Source organism: Solea senegalensis, linkage group LG10 (genome assembly GCF_019176455.1).
Source record: "Solea senegalensis isolate Sse05_10M linkage group LG10, IFAPA_SoseM_1, whole genome shotgun sequence".
Lineage (NCBI taxonomy): Eukaryota > Metazoa > Chordata > Actinopteri > Pleuronectiformes > Soleidae > Solea > Solea senegalensis.
Genome location: NC_058030.1, coordinates 5,800,546 through 5,820,484, shown reverse-complemented (window position 1 = coordinate 5,820,484; position 19,939 = coordinate 5,800,546). Strand labels below are relative to the sequence as shown.

Genomic DNA, 19,939 nt, shown 5'->3' with positions numbered 1-19,939 from the left:
GATGTTCTGTCAAAAAGATGAGTTAATCACACAAGGCTAACAGCTATAGCCAGAGGCTGCTAATATGAAGCAGGTGGTTTATTCCCCGCCCTTCCTCACCCCGGCTTCCTGCTTTGCATAAACCGTATGATGAATGATGAGTCCATTTGGCTGAATTTAAATGCATTTTTTAAACTCCAGATTTGACTGGCTTCACATATTTGAATCTAGGCAAACAATATGAAGAAATTAACAGGAATCTGTGCAGTATCAGACAGGCAAAAGACAGGGGTAAGGTACGTTCTTTAATCCTGTATTATATTTCATAATTTCTCGGTTCCACCTTTGTTTCTGCTGTTTGCATTGTATCATATCTTTTATTTTTATAGTGAGTGCTATTTTGTCTTCTTGTTGAGGGAAATTCTACCATATTTCTATACCAGACTTCCTCTGGCTACATGTAATTTGCCATAAGAAACTTGCTGTAGTCCAAAACAGTGGTCCTGCATATTGGATAAGAAGACCATGAGTAGTAGGGCTGTTGCTTTTTCCAAAAAAAAAAAAAAATCAAGTATGGAATGTTACATGGGATGCTTTCCACACATGCACAAAAACATGGTGAAATTTATTGAAGCTAATGCCACGTTTCCATTATGTTACGTATGGTCTAGTGTCACCCAGACTGTTCCATACCATTTTGCTCTAGTACTCAAAGGGCAGGGTGCCGGAATTGGAACAGTTGGGAACAGTTATTTTGGTACTATTCCTAATGGAACGGTAAAAAATGTGTACTGTACCATACCAAACTATACTGTTCCACTCTGTGTTAACACTGCTTAAGAGGGGAGTCCCTTACTTTCCCATCTATTGCAAAGTAGATTTAACTTGTGTTTTAAAAGTGTTTTTTCTTAATAGTTACATCCAAATGAAGACAAGTGTTAAAGATCAAAAGCAGAGTTCTGTTGTGGATCTGGTTAGTGACAGCAGGCACACACCGCTTGCTCTGGGCACTCCCCTGTTTGAACAGGTGTAAGCAACGCTATTAGAAAATGAAATGTAAACATAGTCAGGCACTTGATCCAAAATGTTGCCCTACAACTGAAGAGGAAGATACTGTTCTTTTACAATTTTTACAGTCAACACATTCAATTTGCTGCTAACAATAAATAAATCATATTAAATGTCTCTTTGGCCCACAAGGGAAACCATTCAATTTCTGGATTCAATTTTAATGTAATGCTAAATGCTATAAAATTGAATTTGTTCATACAAAAGTAAATTGGACAAAGTTAGGTTTGTGATCACTTTCTTCTCACCTTACATTTGTTCTTGCACTTTGACTTTGGTCGATGCACTCCCTCTACTGGTATGAAACTTGGTCACTTGGCTAGTCTTTGCTAGATGGACTTATTATCAAATTATATAATATCTTGTGAATCACCAAGCCTGATTTACTTTGACTTATCCAGATTAGTAGTACTTGTCAAGAGACAACAGAAGGAACAGTCCAATCAGTCAAGCTTTTTACTCTGTGCAGTCACTTCAGAGTTTTTATCTTTTAATTTACTGATAGTTCTGAGAGAGATTGCTGTGATTTGTCTGGCCCAAATTACACTAAGCATATTATTACAAAGAAGACGTAGTCTGTAGCATCAGCTGTAATATATCCAGTGTGGGGTTTTGTTCACTGCTGTAAAAGGTTTACTTAAAGGTCTCACTGTCCAAACCAATAGACTCTGTAGTCCAGTAATAGCAGTCCTGAGAACCAGTTATGTCCAGCTGGTGTCAGCAGTGATAGTCACAGCGTTCCTGACCCAGTTAACCAGTGAAATGATGCTGCTGTGTTTGAATTGTTGAATAGTGGAGGTAATCAAAGCCTTGCTGACCTTCCTTTTTTGGTAGTCTCAATCCTCTGAGGGGGAAGAAAGAAGATTATTAGAATGCTACCAATCCCCGCTGTTGTCTGCATAGTAATGTAGTGCATACAGTATTCCTGTTTCGCACCACCTCGCTCTTATGTCAGGAATTGTCCACGATATATATGCTAATTTTACCACCAGCGAATTTGCCTCTACAGGGCTCGACATTGATAGCCTGATGGCCTGTGGCCAGTAAAGGTTTATGCAGGGGAATTTGATTGACCTATCACTGGTCGATTTGGTCAAGTGTTGGGCCTAAAGACCTTTTAAAAGACTAATGGTAAGATGGTCACTCAACTTTAGGAACAGAGTTAATACAGCATCACAATATGTAACTGAAGTGGTATTCTGAAGGTATATTTAAGTTCAGAACTGCTGTAAATCTGCTCATTATAGTGTTCAGACCCAAAACCTTACTGTTATTGAAGATGTGATCTCATAGCAGTCTATTTTTAGACACTCGGCTGAGGTATTTTTTTTAACCATCCAGCAATGTAGTCACTAGCCAGCTGTGTTGAGTTAAATAACTACAGCAATTTCTGACGTTGTTAAAGCTGTAGTGCCCTGGAGCAGAGGTTTTTTTTCCAACAACCCCAGTTAAAAACACATTTACATGAGGTGATCATTTTTGAGGTGTGTTTGATTTAGTATTTTTAAACTTCAAAGCAAGGCTTTGTGGGAAATAATTGTTGAAATGATGAATGAAGAGAAAAGGCTTCAGCTTCAAATTGGGGGAGAAGCTCATTTAAATTTGGGTTCATTAAAAATATTCACTAAGTGGGTAAAATGAACACTGGCTGTCACATAGGTGTGAATTTGAGAGTGAATGGGTGTTCGTCTCTGTATGTTGGCCCTGCGATGGACTGGCAAACTGTCCAGGGTGTACCCCAGCCTTTTGCCCTGTGTCAGCTGGGATTGGCTCCAGTGACCCATGACGCTCATGTGGAGGATGACTCGGGTAATTAATGTTGTCTTTTTTTGTTGGATATCTGTGCTGCTAAACAGTGTTCAGTCTTTGTGATATCACTCAACGAGATGTGGCTCAAGGCAAATGGAAAATGTAAATATTGAAGGTTCATATTATTATTTTGCTTTTGTGAAGTATTGCCCCATTGCGCAGACAACAACCAATCCTTAGTGTGTTTCATATTAGACTGTCCCTTTCCCTCCTCCTCCATTTGTCCTCTTCATTTTCCCTCTTGCTGAAGGATAGCTCCACTACTCAGGCTTATTTTCAGTTACCTAGCAACCAGGAGGAGATGCATTTTTGGGGATGTACTTTGTGATTGAAGCTGGGGAGGGGTTTGGTGTATATTGTTCTGGAACAAATGGCTCATGAATGCTGTTTTCCTTAAGAGATGTAGTGAGGAACACTCTTTTAAGTAAATCTTTAATTGAACAATTCCATTGTTCCATTACTCAGTGTCTGACTCAATTAGCACTTCCATTCACCTGGCTTTCACTGCTGTTAATAGCAATGGTCTTGCATCCTAATTATCAGCGTGTCAGAGTGAGCTTAACCCAGTGACATGGCGTGTAACCATACGTCTCGTGTGACTCAAACACTGTAAGGTCTTTGGTCTGCGTGATGCAAGTTTAGCTGTTTTCCAATTTCCACATTGGTCCACGTGGACCCTACGCAGGCCACATACGGCGAATGTGCATGCTCTCTGTAGCACAATACTTTCCTGTCCACTTGGTGGCACGCTCATTTGTTCCATGACTGTGATAATTTGCTTGAGGGTTGAATGAGGATGTTCGCTATTACCTACACATGCACAAGTCTACAGTCAAAGGATACAAGGAAATACAAATACCAGTGAACTCCTCAGGGTGAGACATTGCCGCTACTGTACAAATGGAACTCTGGGGTTGTACACACAATGCAGAAATGCAAAGTGGCTTTTGTGGAAGCGGAACAAGTATTATCTGGCCCTAACTGAGAAATACCCATTCATTTTCAGGGGATTTTGAGAAACAGTTTGATACAGCTGGTTTTAATTTGTCTGTCAGAAAAAGACCCTGTATAGGGGTTGAAACCTCTGAATGTGCTCAAAGGGATTTTGGGAAACCACAGTTTGTTCTGTCATGTGTCTCATTCCACATACAGTTACAAATGTGGTTCAAATCACATTGGCACATGTTAGTAGAGCTTTGTAGAGTGGCTTTGAAGGTTCTATATGGGTTTCTGTTGAATGTTTGAAGCTGCATCCAAGATGAGGTCTATTTTCTTTGCTTGGATGTAGGCCTTTCCTAATATAAGTGATGTTTTACTTGAAGATTTATGTGATTGGTCAAACTTGTTTTGTGCATTTTCACAAATGTATTGTTACTCCAGTAGTAAAGAAGCACACCAATAAGGAATATTGGTTTATTTGTATCAACAAATAGAGCTTGATGAATAGAGATTAAAGCAATGAATACATTTGTCCAGTGGCAAATGTTTAATATTATAAATGTAGATACAGCTAACGGCGCACCATATTTTTACTGTGATGTGCTTGGTTGATGTAGTACTAAGTATCCAAAACTCTTGAAGATATGATGACATGATACATGCTTCATATACTTAGTCAGTGTTGCTGTTTCCCTTTTTTGATTTCTCCAGTCATATATGTAAAAGTTTGATCTGTGATTTTTGGTGAAAAAAACAAAACAAAGATGACTTCATTAGAAATTTGATAGACATTCCTAACCCAAATGCCAGCTGACTAGTAGATATTTTTGGCAGTGTACCACTTAGCAGGAGTAGAGTTGGGGTCTCCTTAAGTGTGAAGTACAAAGACAATGGGCAGAAAAGGAGAAGCAGGAGAGGAGGAGGGTGGCTTGGTAGGAGACACAAAAGAACAGAGGCCTCCGTCCGTACACGCTCCTCTATTCAGCTGCTGAGCTAATCCACATGCTAGCTAGCTGCACTCCATTCAGAAGGAGCCCAGGATGACGTCTGGCAGACCTCCCATCTATTTAGGTTAGCAGGCTGTTGTATGGACTCAACACTGTACCCATTCATATGCTGAATCCAGGCTCACTGTGCACCCCCAGCTGCAGTAACTTTGTTATGTATGCACTTACATTTAAAAGCTACATACTATAGTTTTCATTAAAGTTTTACAGTATACACCAATAATGAGACCCACTTCTTGCAGGGGGATTCACAGGGAGCACATGAAAGAGGCAGAAGACCTTAAAACAAGATTAAATTGTCCCAATTATCCTTTGAAGAAACATTTTCAAATTTGACACAAAAAAATTTTTTGGAGTCAAAGATGGACTAGTCTTGGTTGTTTAAAGGTCAAGGTCACTGTGACCTTACGTTTGTCCCATGGCAGGAATGACCATAATGAATTTCATTACTGATGCATGATATTTTTTGGCATAATATTGGTACTGGCCGATTACTGGCTCTAAAATGGGATATAAAATATAGGTATCAGTTCTAGGCCCAAGCATTCCCAAGATATTGGCATATGATATAATGGAAAAAATGTCTAATGGTGTGCATTCCTAATTTTTCTTCAGTCAAAATATCAACTTAAACTCCAGAATGAACTTAAAAGTATTTGATGGTCCAGGGTCACTGCAACCTCTCAAAACACAACTTAACATTGTATGATAATTACAAAGAAATGCTCTTGTTGCCATGTTATTACATTTCAGTTCTAACATTTGTAGTGGAGGCTTCAACTCAGATGCTGCTCATTGACTCTGAAAAGGCAGACATCACACATTGCCAAACTACACTGTGGGTCCATTGCTTTGCTTTGCTTGTGCTGCGTGTAGTAGATGTTGACCAGAGCTCAGGTTTCCAAGCAACACCATTGGAAATTTAAGCTTTCCAATGAACCACACTTCAAAAAACCTGAACTAAGGTGTTTTGTTAACTCATTAGATTAAAAAAAGAGAGAGATTGATAAATTTTTACTGCTCACATCGTTCTATGATTTTTAACAATTCAATCCATATGTTGTTAACTGTTCACTTAAGCTCAGACATGAGTTGCGGAGGAAACATTTCATCTGAAATGTCTCTAGTGATCTATGGTTTGTTTGATGATATTGCAATTGCATCATAAAATGTGTTTTCTGCCTCCCTGATGGCCAGGTGTGTGTGTGTGTGTGTGTGTGTGTGTGTGTGTGTGTGTGTGTGTGTGTGTGTGTGTGTGTGTGTGTGTGTGTGTGTGTGTGTGTGTGTGTGTGTGTGTGTGTGTGTGTGTGTGTGTGTGTGTGTGTGTGTGTGTGTGTGTGCCTGTGTGTGTTTGCATGTGTGTTTTGTGTAAACACAGCAGGTAAACACACATCAGTCTCCAATGCTTTGCCTCATACTCTATTTCAATTTGTCAAACTGACAGACTGCAGCCCCCTGCCCCCTTACTGCTTCTGTGTGTGTGTGCGCGTGTGTGTACACAAATTTTTGATTGGCCTGCTTTCCTCTCCTCTTTTTTTTTCTCTCCAATGTCCCTCAGCTCCAGCTGCCATCCTCCTCCCCCTTTGTATCTGCCCCCAGTCTCTTTCTGTTTTTCTCTATTTTACCACCTTTGCCCCTTTCTCTACCTCCTTTCCTCCTTTCTCACATATTCCCCTCTTTTCCCTCCTTTCTTCATGCCACATTTGCCGTTCCATGGCTTCTTTTCTCTCCTATGCCCCCTCTTTTTTTCCTTCATTCTCTTTTCCCCGTGACACCTTCTCCTTCTCTCACCTTACTATCTTTCCACCCTCTCTGTCCTTCTCTCCATCTTCCATCTAGCAGCAGTAGCTGGTCAGTCTTTTTACAGCACCTTCCCCCCACCCCCATCCTGACGTCACTATCTTCTGTTTGCATTGCTATTGTCTCACAGCGGCTGCAGCAGCAGCAGCAGCAGCTCTTCAACATAATTTGAGTTTTTCAGCCCCCTGTTTTCTCTCTTCTCCTTGGAAAAGCCTCTCCCTCGTTCTCTCTCTCCCAATCTCTCCCCCACCCCCAATGATTAAATCCTACAGTGCGATGAGAAGTGAGAGAGTGACAGAGAGGAGAGGATGTGCAGGAGGATATAGACTGCAGACAGAGATGAGATATCAAGCCACATTCAGCCTCATTTTCATATCTGGATTTGACCACAGGTTTTCTTGGCAGTGAAGGCTTTTTTTTATTTCACATCTTTTAGCACTCCATAAGGCCTCGTGTTTTTTTTTTTTTTTAGTAATATTATTTTTGTTGCTGGGCTGTGTACGCGCGTGTGAGGAGGAGGGCTTTTAAAGCAGTGACGGAGAGCGAAGCGAGGGCATCTGGACGTCTGGGAGGCAGTGACGGCTGGCTGGCTGCATTGTGTTGCTTTGAAGACCCCTGCTGTGTAGCTGCCTGTTCATCAACCTCTCTCTCCCCCTCTCTCTCTCTTCCCCCATCACCCTCCCTTTTCTCTCTCCTCTCTTTCCTCCTTCTCCACCTCCTCTTCCTTTTCCTCTCTGTCCATCACAGCTCCCGGCCCAGCCATGTTCGGCACAGAGTCCTCATGTAAGTACCACCACCATCCTCCCGCCTCCTCTATGTTCATGTCTATTTATGTTTATTTGTGTGCTCTGTCTGAAGAAGAGGAGGAAAAGGACATTGTCGGGTTTCCTCCATTCCTCCATCCCTCCTCTAGTCTCCTCACCTTCTTCCTGTTTTGCCTCCATGGTTGCTGGTGGCAGATTGCATGGATAGAAATGTGGGCTCTACCATTTTAGCACAGAGGGTGGAAACTACCAGCTCGCTGTTCACGCTGAGCTTACTGCCTGTCTTGCATTCTTTCACTCTCAGTCTTAATGTGTGTGCGTGTGTATAAATACGTGGTTATTTTCTGCCTGTGTGCTTTCAGTCCAGTGTAATGCCTGCAGGCTGAATACTGTTTGAAGTGTATATTTATGCATATTTGTGTGTGTGTGAATCAGAAGATGGATGCTTTTCTCAGAGTTGCATCCTTTCCAGTAGCATCAGCATCCCTCGTCTTCTTCCTCTGTTTCTGTCAGACCGCTGTTTGGTCTTGGTAGTTTTTCCAGCCACAGATGCTACTAAAGCTAACATAGCATATTGCTGATGTGTATGTCTGTGTGCACGTGTGTATTTGGACACAGCTCCTAACCTCCCCAAGAAGAGTAGTGCTGATGTGTAGGTGGGTCCCCTCTACCCTTCTCTTACAAGAAAACCTTTCACTTTGATCAATACCATCATGGGTCACTCCAATACCTGCTTGATGCTTCAAAGGAGTCTGAGCCAATCTTATTGATTTTGCCATGGCCACATGGTCACGGCCAAAAGTATCTTATTGTTTTGATGTCAGCTCAGAGTCAGCATGTGTTCTGCACAGGCTGTGGTGTGTTAGCATGCTGTCCATTATGGTGACAGAGAGCTACCATGCAGCATGTCCAAACTAAGCAGTTGAGTTTTAAATCTTTTGCTTATAAAAAAATGTGCACATGAGTGGCAGCGCTGTGGATCTTTCGGGAAATACTGCCGGCTACAGATCTCATCCAAGATATCACCAAAACCCGACTCAGGTTTTGTGTCCATTTTAAATTCTTGCCAAATTCTGAGGTCATTTGAGGGTCAGGCTTCACACTTTCATGATCTCTATTTGACAGCAGCTTGTCCTCAGTGTTTCCTGTCTGCTGGATGAACATATTTACCAAGCACAACGTGAACTTTAGAAAACATGTGTATTGCAGATTTAATATTGTTACATCACCACTTGAAATAGTTTATTTATAATTAATAACATGTCACAGTGTGTGGGTTGAGATTTGTCAGATTTGTGTTTATGCTTCTGTTTTAATGTTTGCCATTTAAGCTGCCTCAAGGATATTGAACATTTATTTGATAGAAGAACAACAAAAATAAACAGCTGCTGAGTAAAATGAATCAATTACTTATTTAAAATAAATACAAAGAATAAAAAAAGATGCTCCCCACTTGTTTCATCTACAGATAAGTGCAAGCCTCCTTTGCCAATTAACACAGAAGCTACAGCAGGTTGTAGTCTGCCCTCCTGCCCTTGCATAAGGCTGAAAGTTTCATCCTTTGTTTTGTGCACACTTTGATATGGGTTTGTCTGATAAGCATTGCTGTTCAGGATTTTGTATAATAATGGTATCACTGCTGCACTGTACACTGCACACACTACACAGATGAACGAGTGTGAACCAATAATTAACAGTTTGTATGATGTAACTATAGTGTGTATTATTGCTCTGTTTTGTTTTGAACTGCTGAAAGATAAATGTGATAAATACTGTTTGGCAAATGATCACAGGCCATGACTAATCTCTTGCATATAGGTTATGTTAAATTTGTCAGCCCCCATTGATAAGAGTTTCTTAAACTAATATTGTGCTTCACTTAATTTTGTGTTATATGCTTAAGCAGATAGAAATGCTTTCCAGTTGATGCAAGGACATGGCTTAATAGTATTAATAATAGTATCAGTGGTATTAGATGGTATTTTTTCATCCGTGCAGCTTCATGCAATCTCATGCATTTTTTTAGGCTGCCATAAGACAGAATGGTGCAAAAACCCAATGTCCATTGAAGTGTAAAACACTCATGGGTAAGTGTGGCCTCTTTTTATAGGCCATTTCATTTGAATTATTTGGCCCGAAATCAGCTCAGATCCACATTTATATCCAAACCGACAACACTGCATCAGTTAATGACCTCAGACACATTTTTAACAGTTTTTGTATGAGGCAGTGTCACTTCCCTCCAAAAAGTGTTGTTAGGGATTCTAATGTGTTTCAGTCACATGACTCTGTACATTTCTGGGGATGTATGTTGTAGCAAGGAACAAATTGTTAGATTTTGGTGGTAATTTCAATTCAGATTTAGAAAAAAGAAAGGATTTTGATGGACATGGTGCTTGTGTGTATTTGGCAGTGATTTGTGGTCTTTGAGTGTTTTTCTTGTTACTTTTTTTGTCATTATGATACTTTAAAAACCTTGATATTTTGCTGTCATGTTGGTCAGGTCATTCACTTTTAACTTCTCTGGCCCCCAGAGCATACTGTGCCACTGAGCAAGAGGCTGAACCTGTACCTTTGTTGTGTCACAGTGTTGCACTGAAGCCAAATGTGGTCTCAAGTAGAGCCAGAGTAAGCACTCACTTTCATTTCTCCAGAGTTCCCAGCCGCTGCTCTTATACAAGCATGTGAACAGTTATTGCAGTACTGAAAACAATAAGGCTGAAGTTGACAGTTTGGATTGGTGTTCATGTTTGTAGAGTAATGTGCACTTTCAGGGAGTACTCTGTTCTCCCTTTGTCGTTGTGGCAAATGGTGGAGGTAGTTAAAAGTCAGGGGAACCACTTAAAACATGTTTCTCCTTTTATACAGTGAGAAAAAAGAAATACACAAATAACTTTGGCTACAGTTACAGTAAAACATCGACTCTCAGACATCTCTAATTTTCAACTTCTCAAAATAGTTCTCTGCCCTATGAACAAAAGCAAATGTTATTGTAAATACCTTTATGCTGTATCACATTATCAAAGTGGAGGATAGTACTGCATGCACTTTCCTGTGTAGTATGAGATTTGTTTTTGTCTAAAGTGGTATTGATTTTTCTTTCTTCCCCTTTTAAAAGTCATTTTAAGATTATCATTAGTACACAACAAACAGTGACATTTTTTTTCTTTTAAATAAATTTCCTATAGCTTCCAGGATTGAGAAATTAGTTTAGCACCAGAAAGCATCATTTAAAAAACAGTGAAGTGGTCAGAATGCTTTCTGAATGCACTAGTTTGCTGACTTCCTGCAAGATAAACCGTTTGTACGTTAGCTGGACAGTTACATCAGTTTGTGTTTGAAATCATTAAGTCCAGTTCATCTAATAGAAGCATATCACTGGGTGTCCCAGGCCCAAGCCTCAGAGCCAAATAATACAAATGATAAATGATAACTTTAGACCAGACTAAATCAGTGTCAGATTAACGTCTGTCAGCCAACTCCATGCCTTATGATAAGAATGAGCTCAGGGAAATGAAATTGGCATGTTTTTAGTGTGCATTGCTGTGGGTCATACCTTGTCATATCACTCCCACATTGTGTAAGTGCTTTTTTACCCCTGACCGTAATGTTTTGTAAGCTGGATATATTATATTTTGATCGAATCATCTTGAAATGCAGCGATAAGCCGCCTCTAATGGGCTTTGAATGGCTTGCTGGGGAATCTCCAGGTTGTGTTTGCTAACCCTGCTGCACTGGATAAGCGCAGAATGAGGTGCTAACCGACAATGGCCATACGATAAAAGCCAAACAGCTCCCTGACAGCAACCAGCTGTCTCTGTTGCTGTGGTAACCCCCATAAGAATGGGAGAACGATTTGGTTTCTGTGGTAACTGCTGACTATTGCTATTTTTGTATCTTCAGTTCATATAGTGGCTGGAAGTTGAGCAAGCCAAAAGGAAAGCAATTGTTTTTTTTATAAAAAAGAGCATTATCTCATGGATCATTACAGAACTAAAAACACCAAACACAGATGCTTGATGTAGAAGCTGTGATGTAGCCAATCATTCAGTTTAAGGTTTCTGATAGGAGACATCCATACTTAAGATGTTCCCATTCTTGATACTACACAGCATCCTTCTGGAAAGCGTTTGATATTCTGTTGCTATTTATAGTATCTGCACCATTAATATATCACGTTTCAGTGAACCATCATTGTTTAATAATTTGCTCATATTGACATAAAGAATAGGTTCTGTCATAGGTTAGGATACAGTTCAAAGAACACTACTGAGGATATGGTAACAAAATACAGCTTTAGAATTGAGGATGCTTACACATTGATGTGCTGTATTTCAGGAAAGGAAAATTTATTACTGTTTGTTTCTGTAAAACAGCAGAAGGGCACTCATCAGCCCTGTCAGCTGTACTTTGCCAAAAGTCAAATTTAAGCCCTATTTTCTTTTTCATCCATTCATTCATTCATTCATTCGTTAATTTATCATGAGTATCATGGGGGGATACAGGAGCCAATCCCAGTTGACATAGGGTAAACGGCGGCTTTCTCCCCGGACGGTCGCCAGTCCATCACAAAGACTCACAACCATTCACTCTTGTATTCACACTTTTTTGTTTTTTTAAAGAAATGATATCTCGCAAATTGTTTGATCTTGTTCTGTGTTGTTAATCAGTCATAAGTGCTTAGCCGTATACTGTAGTTGGACCACAGTGCTCAGGCTTCTATAACTTGGTTTTGGTTTTACATAATTTTTAGTCGTTTTACTCGGTTACTCAGTATCTCCATATATGGATCTAAGAAAGCCTGTGAATACTGGCTCCCAGGCCATTTTCTGCTGCCATCCATAACTTGACAGCGATGCACAGCCGGTGCCAACAGCAACAGAGCTCAGACTCTTGAGTTTAATGATCATAGACTTGGCCAGAACCAAAGGCAGTGAGATCATTCTGTTGCTCTTAAATTCAGTGTAGGCACACTCACCTAATTTATTATGGATATTGGAGGATTTCATCGAGAGTACATTTTTAATGTAGATCAAAAAATAAAGCCAGGAAGTAAAATAATGTTTGTTATTGAGATGCCCAAATATTAAAACGGCAAATGTTGGCAGACAAGCTCAGAACTGGCGTTTTGAAAAAATAAAATCAAGAGAGCTCCCAGTACATCTTAGTTCTTGAAAATTGATAGTTACTGTATCTTTGGTAATCCTTTCCTCCATCAATATCGTAGGTAAGAGGCCTGACAGCAGTGATGATAAAGCATCTGAGAACTCGGCACAAGTAATAATATAATATGCCTCTGACTGGTATCAGTTAATCAGTTTGATAAGTTGAACCCTCTGTTGTGGATGAGTGAAGGAATGAATTTACAACAAAAGGGGGTCTGAAAAAACAAAAAAAATGACTAATCTGCTGTAGGCCCTCTATAAACAAATCACGGAGACTGTAATTTGATGGTGTATGCTGTTGTTCAGGTGTTAATTAAACAGCTGCTGGTTTACAGTGTAAGTTGAATTCTTATTGTAAACACCTGGTCTTCTGATTGAACGGTAAAACTGAGGCTAAGGTTTTGAGCGTACTTCCTCTGTGTGATTGTAATCGCACTCTCAGCCGTATAGATAACAGTACTGTCACTCATGCCATTCAGGAGTATGTCATGAGTGAAGACTGCCACTGTGTGATAATTCTTCTTTGTGGATCTTGAAGGAAGCACACAGCTTTAATGAAATCAGTTCAGTGGGAACTCATGGAGGGAATCACTGCATTTGTCATCATCATGCTCAAACACTAACATAAAACTGCAGCTAACCTTGTCAGCCATTTAATTTTACTGGGCTTTCTTCCGTCCTCCTTCTCTACTATGTTAGCAAGCTGAAGAAACTAACGGAGTGCATTGTGACCACAAGGTCACTCACTCATCTAATCAGAGCAGCAAGTGGGAAATTCTCTGTTGGGTGAACACAAACGGTAATGTTTCAGCCTCTCTTTACAGAGGCTCTAGAGAACGGCACTTCACCTTCTAATCCGCCAATGATGCTCGTAATAGTAGAAGTCGTAGTAGATGTTTGAGAGCAATATAATTTTCTTTAATAATATCTTTCTAAGATCTTTAGTTTAGTTTTCATAGAGGAACAAAAAAAACCAGAAAACATTCACATCAGAAAAGTCATTTTTAAAATGGTTGGCTAGTAATTTAGTAATTGATAATCAATTGAAGCCCTAAACCAAAATTCATGATGTATTAATCATTAATAAACCCAGCAAACCTTTGGGGTCTGTGGTCAATATTTTTGGGCTTCCTGTGTAGACAGAATATATTCATGCTTATATACTATTTGGCATATTTTTATTAATGGCTATATGAATGTGTATGTAGATGGATTTAAAAAGGCAATATCCAACGCATTTCAGTCGGTCAGTGTTTCCTGTTTCACAAGGAATGTTTACCTGCAGCCTTTTCAAACATGATTGGCTTAAATAGAAAATTGATGGATCCAGACTTTTTTCCCCACTCCTACAGATTATGCATATTCACATGCAGATATTATAATACGTGTGTGAAATGTTTCTCTGTTCAAATCCACAATTTACTGGTGTGTTCAACTTCAAATTCAGGAACAAACATAAATATTATCAGACATTTCTCACAATCATTTTCAGTACTGACTGATTTAAAAATGTTTGGTTTTTTTTATCCTGATAACCATCTTGGCCATATTACCCAGTCTTCCGAATTGCTATTAATTCCCACAAGAATATATTTTAGGAGGTCTATCTGATTTTTTTTCTAACATTACAGATATCACAGGACTGGTGGACTCATTCTTGGTTATCACTAAATCTAAATGTACACTGAGCATCCATTTTCCTGTAGGGTCATTTGGGGGGTTGTCATGGTTACCTCGGCAAGAGGAGGCAAAGGAGCACTCCGCCCCTGCCCCCTTCATTAAAATCTTTTGTATTGATTGGCTGGACTCGTATCTACAGACCACCCCCCCCACACACACACACACTTATTCTGCTGGGTTACTAGAGTGAGAGCAGGACAGAGCTGGCTCACAATTGTGTTGGGCTGCTGTCACTCACACATTCAGCCAATCGAAATCAAAATAAGGAAGCCATGCAAGTGGCCCTTACGAGTAAATGTGCCTATGAAGGACTCCTAGCTACTGCTTAGAGTGCTTTATGGATGTGGATGTCAGCGGAGCAACAGGATTTTGATTTGTGGTGGAGCAGAGGGACAAAAATAAAATCCTGCCAACAATATCTTAATTCAAAAGGCCTTATTGGAGTGTTGGTGGCTCTAGTGGCTGTTTCAGGGGAATGGAGGGTAAGTAATGTGCCGGCTTTATGTGGTCTATGTTGTGTGTAGACGTAGATAGGGACTGTACGGTAGCTGTGTTTCTGATCTTTTCCCTTGCAAATGGCCTTTGTATTGTGTACAGCAGGTGGCCCTGTACATTTTGTATTGATATTCATGAAGTGGATGGTTTACTCAGTGCGTGGGCGAAGGCCTGCTGGCTGTTTTGTGTGTGTGTGTGTGTGTGTGTGTGTGCGCGCGTGTGTGTTAATTTCTGTCTTCTGTGTCAGTTTGAGGTAGTCACTAGCTTTACTTATGTTTACTTATGGTAGGGAAGAGGGAGCAGCAGACTTATTTGTTTTCTGTTGATGTCCCATATGCCTGTTTTTCTTTTATTCTCTGTGGATATAGAAAATCATTAAACACTCAAATGTCATTTGACAGATTGTCAGCTTTTGCAGGATTTTGTACAATATCTTTGTTGTTCACTTAAGCTTTCTCCATCCATTCTGTTCTTTCTTTTTTCCACTCAGTTTATTGACATATACTGAAAATCCATCTGGGTTTTTTTTGGAATCAATAAAACCATTTGTTTATTTTATTTAGTTTAGAGTACACCCCAGGCACATCATGAAAGATGGGGAGAACCAGAAAACAAAACATAATGTTCTTGACTTGCAGACATAAATTAAAGCAACACACATTGATAAATTATTAAATACATGAAGACGTACTTTTCAGCAGGCACAGATTCTAAATTAGGATGTTCAGCCTTATCTTATGCAACGTATCACCAAGTTTGATTGATTTCCTACTCTGCTAGGTTGACCTTTTGCTGCTGTTTGTTAGTCCCGTAACTTCAATTTGTGACCAGGTTGAGACCAAATGCTAAGTGTATGGATGAATATTTCAGGGGATTTATGTCATGTCTGGGGAAGCTAAGAATATTGAGAAATATTTTTTGTTATTTCTAAATCAGAAATCAACAATTCTTCAAAGATTTTTCCTTTATATCCATATGTCTTGGAAAAATTCCCAGAAAAACCTCTGTAGAAGAGACAAATATCTGCTGAGGATATTCATGGTTGCATGTGAAAAAGCAATTACCATATGTTGGCTTCAGCTGAAATCTTCCCACCTTGAAGCTTTATTTATAAATATTATAAACTCAATCCACAACATGAAGAGATTGACTTTTCCATTGTGACTTCAAAAGTTGAAAGGAGAAAAATACTGGGAAAAATGGGACTGCCACAAATTCAGACACTCCTAATACTTGCAGTGTGTTCATCAGAATATGTCTGCTATGCTCTGTGGACTGCACCTGTCTTTATTCTGCTTTATTATACCTGAATATTATTCTTAGACATAAGAATTGCTTTGCCATTGTAATTGTCCTGGTGCTCATCTGTTCTTTGTTCATATAAAAAAGAAAACCACTTAAAACAAAAACAAAACACTTTTAAGAAGACATTCATTCATAGCTTGTCATACTTAGGAAAGCTGAATACCAATGCCAAGATCACAACCTGGAATTCTTATTGATACCGATATTGTCTTTGATACTGATATAGTCTTTTAGCTCTTTTAAACACAGTAGCTGTTAAGAACACATTTGCGCTGTTGCATTTTCCTCCTATCTTTAACCAGCCATTTAAAAATAAAATAATGCTCTAACTGCATTGAAGACATTTCACGTTCTGCTCAGTGTTGGAGGACATCTCTCTTAGCAGCATTATGCCGACCCTTAGTGAAGAATTCGTCATATATAGCATTGATGGACTGTATTGGATTTAACTTTTTTCCCCAATATTTGATCCTGTTTTGACACCTAATCACATTCACAATCAGTAAATGCTTATCACCACCTCCTATTTTCATAATGAATTAATCTGTTGACTATTTCTCAATTTATCGGTTTGTTGTTGAAAAGTGTTGATTGGTGTTTTCCTAACCTGGAAATTATGATGGTCGCAAATGTCTTGTTTTGTCCACAAACCAAAATAATTCAGTTTTAATGATTCCTTTGTTATATGGAGCAAAGAAACCAGAAAATATTCACAATAAAGAAGCTGAAAAATCAGACGGCTTGTTTTAATCCTAACAAAAACACGGCTCAAACCAATTCATTGATGATCAAAATAGTTTAATCGATTATCATTCCTACTTTTAATTATAAATGAATATCTGCTAATTCAAACTATTGTCACATGGGTAATGGGTAAATACGCCTAGCAGCTTCACACAACTCTTTCTCAGTATAGCGGTGTTAAGCTCTTGTGAAATTCCAGCACTGTATGTAGGAAGTGATTTATTTTATGCCAAGACAGACAGTGGCAAAAGCAGTATTGCGCTTGTAAATTGAGGTGGCTGTAAACAGGTTGGAATTGCACTGAGAACACAAAGAAGCACCCACAAAAAGTCCTCTCATTTTGCAGGTAGAAGGGATAAACACTTCTTGTCCCTGCCCACCCCTGAATTTGTGGCGATTACACACAAATGTTCGATCCCGAGTCCAGTCTGATAGTATTCCTTAATAGAAACACATTTTAACATGTGGGATTCAACATCCAAATGTCACAAATTTTCTCTTCTAAAAGTCACCAGAAATAACCAATGCACTTCATACACAAAGCCACATTCAATTTACATCCACAGATTTTAGATATTCACATACACACATGCAAACATAGATCCAGTGTCTTGCCTAAGGATACTGTAACATGCCGACTGGCAGAGCTGGAGATTGTACCTCCGATTTGTGGACGACACCATCTGTCTCCTGACCCACAGCTACATATAGCTGGTCAAATACCTCTTATCATGTTACATTTACTTCTTGATACATGAGATGCATACCGTCCTTTAAAGCCCCCACATGGACACAGACAACAATATATACCATATTAATATCGGTGCTTTACACTAGCTTGCAATCAATTGCTGCTGTAGCAGATGTTGGCTACTCTCTTTCTCACTCTCTCTCACTCACTCAAAGGTCAGCAGAGGTAGTCTGGCTATGGGGTGCTCCCTCATTGGCCCTACCAAAGGGCCAAATTTCAGGCATGAGCAGCTGAGCCAGAGAAGCTTTGCAACTGACATTAGAATGTAGCAGCACCTACAAGAGCAACAGCCTTTTGGATTGTCTTACTCACATGTTCTTATCACAAATTCTTTGCATTATATTACAATAATTATATTACAATAATGGAATTAATGGATTAATTAAAGGATTGCTGTGTGCACTGGAATTTGAAGGGTGTAACAAGTAGGTTATAAAATATCTCTGGCACCACTTTGTACAGTAGCTGTCCATCTTAACATTTACTGAGGTGTTAAAAAGCCATTGTTTGCACTCCATAACTAAAAGACACGAGAAAAGAAACTAAATAAACATGTAGTCGAGGGTTTTACAACACTGTAATGTCGTTTTGTGAGACTTTGTAATGACACACATTAGAGCTCCATGTGTGAGCAAATGAAAGACGGCTGTTGTCATCACAGTAACACTCAAGTCCTACTGCTAATACGTTGTTGGCTTAGCTGCTATAGTACATTAACAGTGATGATTGTAAGCAATTTCCTGTGGAGATTTGGCCTCATGCTTTTCGATCACAGCACAATTGATAGAAGTTAAAAAAACAACTAAGGGATGTTTTAACTTGCAGTTTGGCAACTTAAAAACAATGCAGGACACTTCACACAGCCACTGACTGCAAAAGTTGTCCAATGATTAAATAAATAAATAAATAAATACAAGTTCTGGTAGTGATGATGTGAACTGAGCTGGTCATTATTGTGACAAACAGAACATGGGCACGCAAAGGCGTCACCAAGTAGACACTTGTTACACAGTTCTTATGACTTAATCTATCTGGACAGACTGTTTATCTAATCAAACTATTAGGTTAAACATAAATATACTATACTACGAAATCACTTCACAAAGAGGAATTTTTCATGTGGTGATTTTTATTTGTGGTTTTATATATTTGACTATATTTTCATTGCTCTCAACCATGGACTCTCACTTCCAATTAGGCCTGGAATGATTTGCTTTTTTCCCACAATTCAGTTATGTATTGCAATTCAATAATATCAGTTATTGCAGTTTGTTTTCCTAGATTAACCTAGAGTCATATTTACACATCACAAGTTGGACATTCTAACATATATATCTATACTGAATGGAATCACATGTACAACAGAATGGATTTGCTGCTACATTTAGCTATTCCTGCTAATGAAATTAATACATTCAGGTATGAAGCAGTCAAAACATGAAGTGTTCTTGCTTTGTTTTTACTTGGTGTTCACTGTCCTAGTGCTCAAAGAAAATAAAATGAGATGCTGGGCAAAATTGAATAGACCCTCTCAAAACTGGACACTGCATGAATGTGAACTTTCAAATGAACATGCTTTCAGATGAGACAAACAAATAGTCACTGTCACATGATGACCTTATCATGGTGATTCCTTAGGGCTACTACTTCAAAGAGTCTATGAGACTGCAGCATGCATTTTTGAACAGGTCATTGCAGCTCGAACATGAACTTTATGCCCCACATTCAAAATAAAATTGAATTTGGTATAAAGAGTGACATGACACTCGCGTGTATACCCACAGCTGCAGGTGAAATTATGATACCTGGATTAGTTTTCTGATCTGTGACACAAAGGGGCTCTAATCTCATTATAGAAAACAACCTTTTCATACCTTGAGGTCAATTTCTTTAATATGTAATGAAATAGACTTTCAGTTATCCTCATGTGTGACTGTGCCTTCATGAGTGGGTTTGTATGTTTGAATGTATGTGTGTGTGTGTTCACATGCTTCTCGTGGGTGTCTTTTATCATTCCAGTCAGGCCAGCAGCCTGTCAACCATTCCCGCTTCACGAAAGGTCACATCTCCTGTTGTCTCCGGTGACATTTAGTCCCGAGTCTTGTCTGTTAGAATTTGTCCCTTCAATTCATCACTTTATCCCCCAACATGCGTTCTGGTTGCTCACAGGAGAGAAAGCTCAGCCAAAGAGGAAGGGAAATCAACTTGGTGGGGGGGAAGGTCACCAGTCTGAATAATCCCAGCAATGACTGAAAGGAGTAGATGAGAAAGAGTCTCATCCATTATTTTTTAAAGTCAGTAAATTTGGAGCTGAGACTCAAGCTGTTAATCTCAATCTAGCAATTTCACAAATATGAATATTTGATGATTTTCAAATAAGTCACCCTTTAGGAAATGATCACTGCCCAAATGGATAAGTTGTGGTGTTAAAGC

At 39.2% G+C, this 19,939-nt stretch overlaps 1 protein-coding gene across 8 annotated transcripts in view; it reads left to right on the top strand.

Annotated features, from left to right (window-relative positions):
* LOC122775971 (suppressor of tumorigenicity 7 protein homolog) overlaps positions 1-19,939 on the top strand; it is a 47,436-nt gene that overhangs the window by 7,860 nt on the left and 19,637 nt on the right. For 4 of the 8 annotated variants that reach the window (XM_044036249.1, XM_044036245.1, XM_044036244.1 and 1 more), the window contains exon 1: positions 7,291-7,385. The exons of 1 other annotated variant lie outside the window; for it this stretch is intronic. In XM_044036249.1, the coding sequence (XP_043892184.1) occupies positions 7,364-7,385 (22 nt within the window). In that variant the 5' untranslated portion in view covers positions 7,291-7,363. Of the gene's footprint in view, positions 1-7,290; positions 7,386-14,545; positions 14,694-19,939 lie in introns of those variants that run through there. 3 more of the 8 variants (XM_044036243.1, XM_044036242.1, XM_044036248.1) reach the window with 2 other exon arrangements.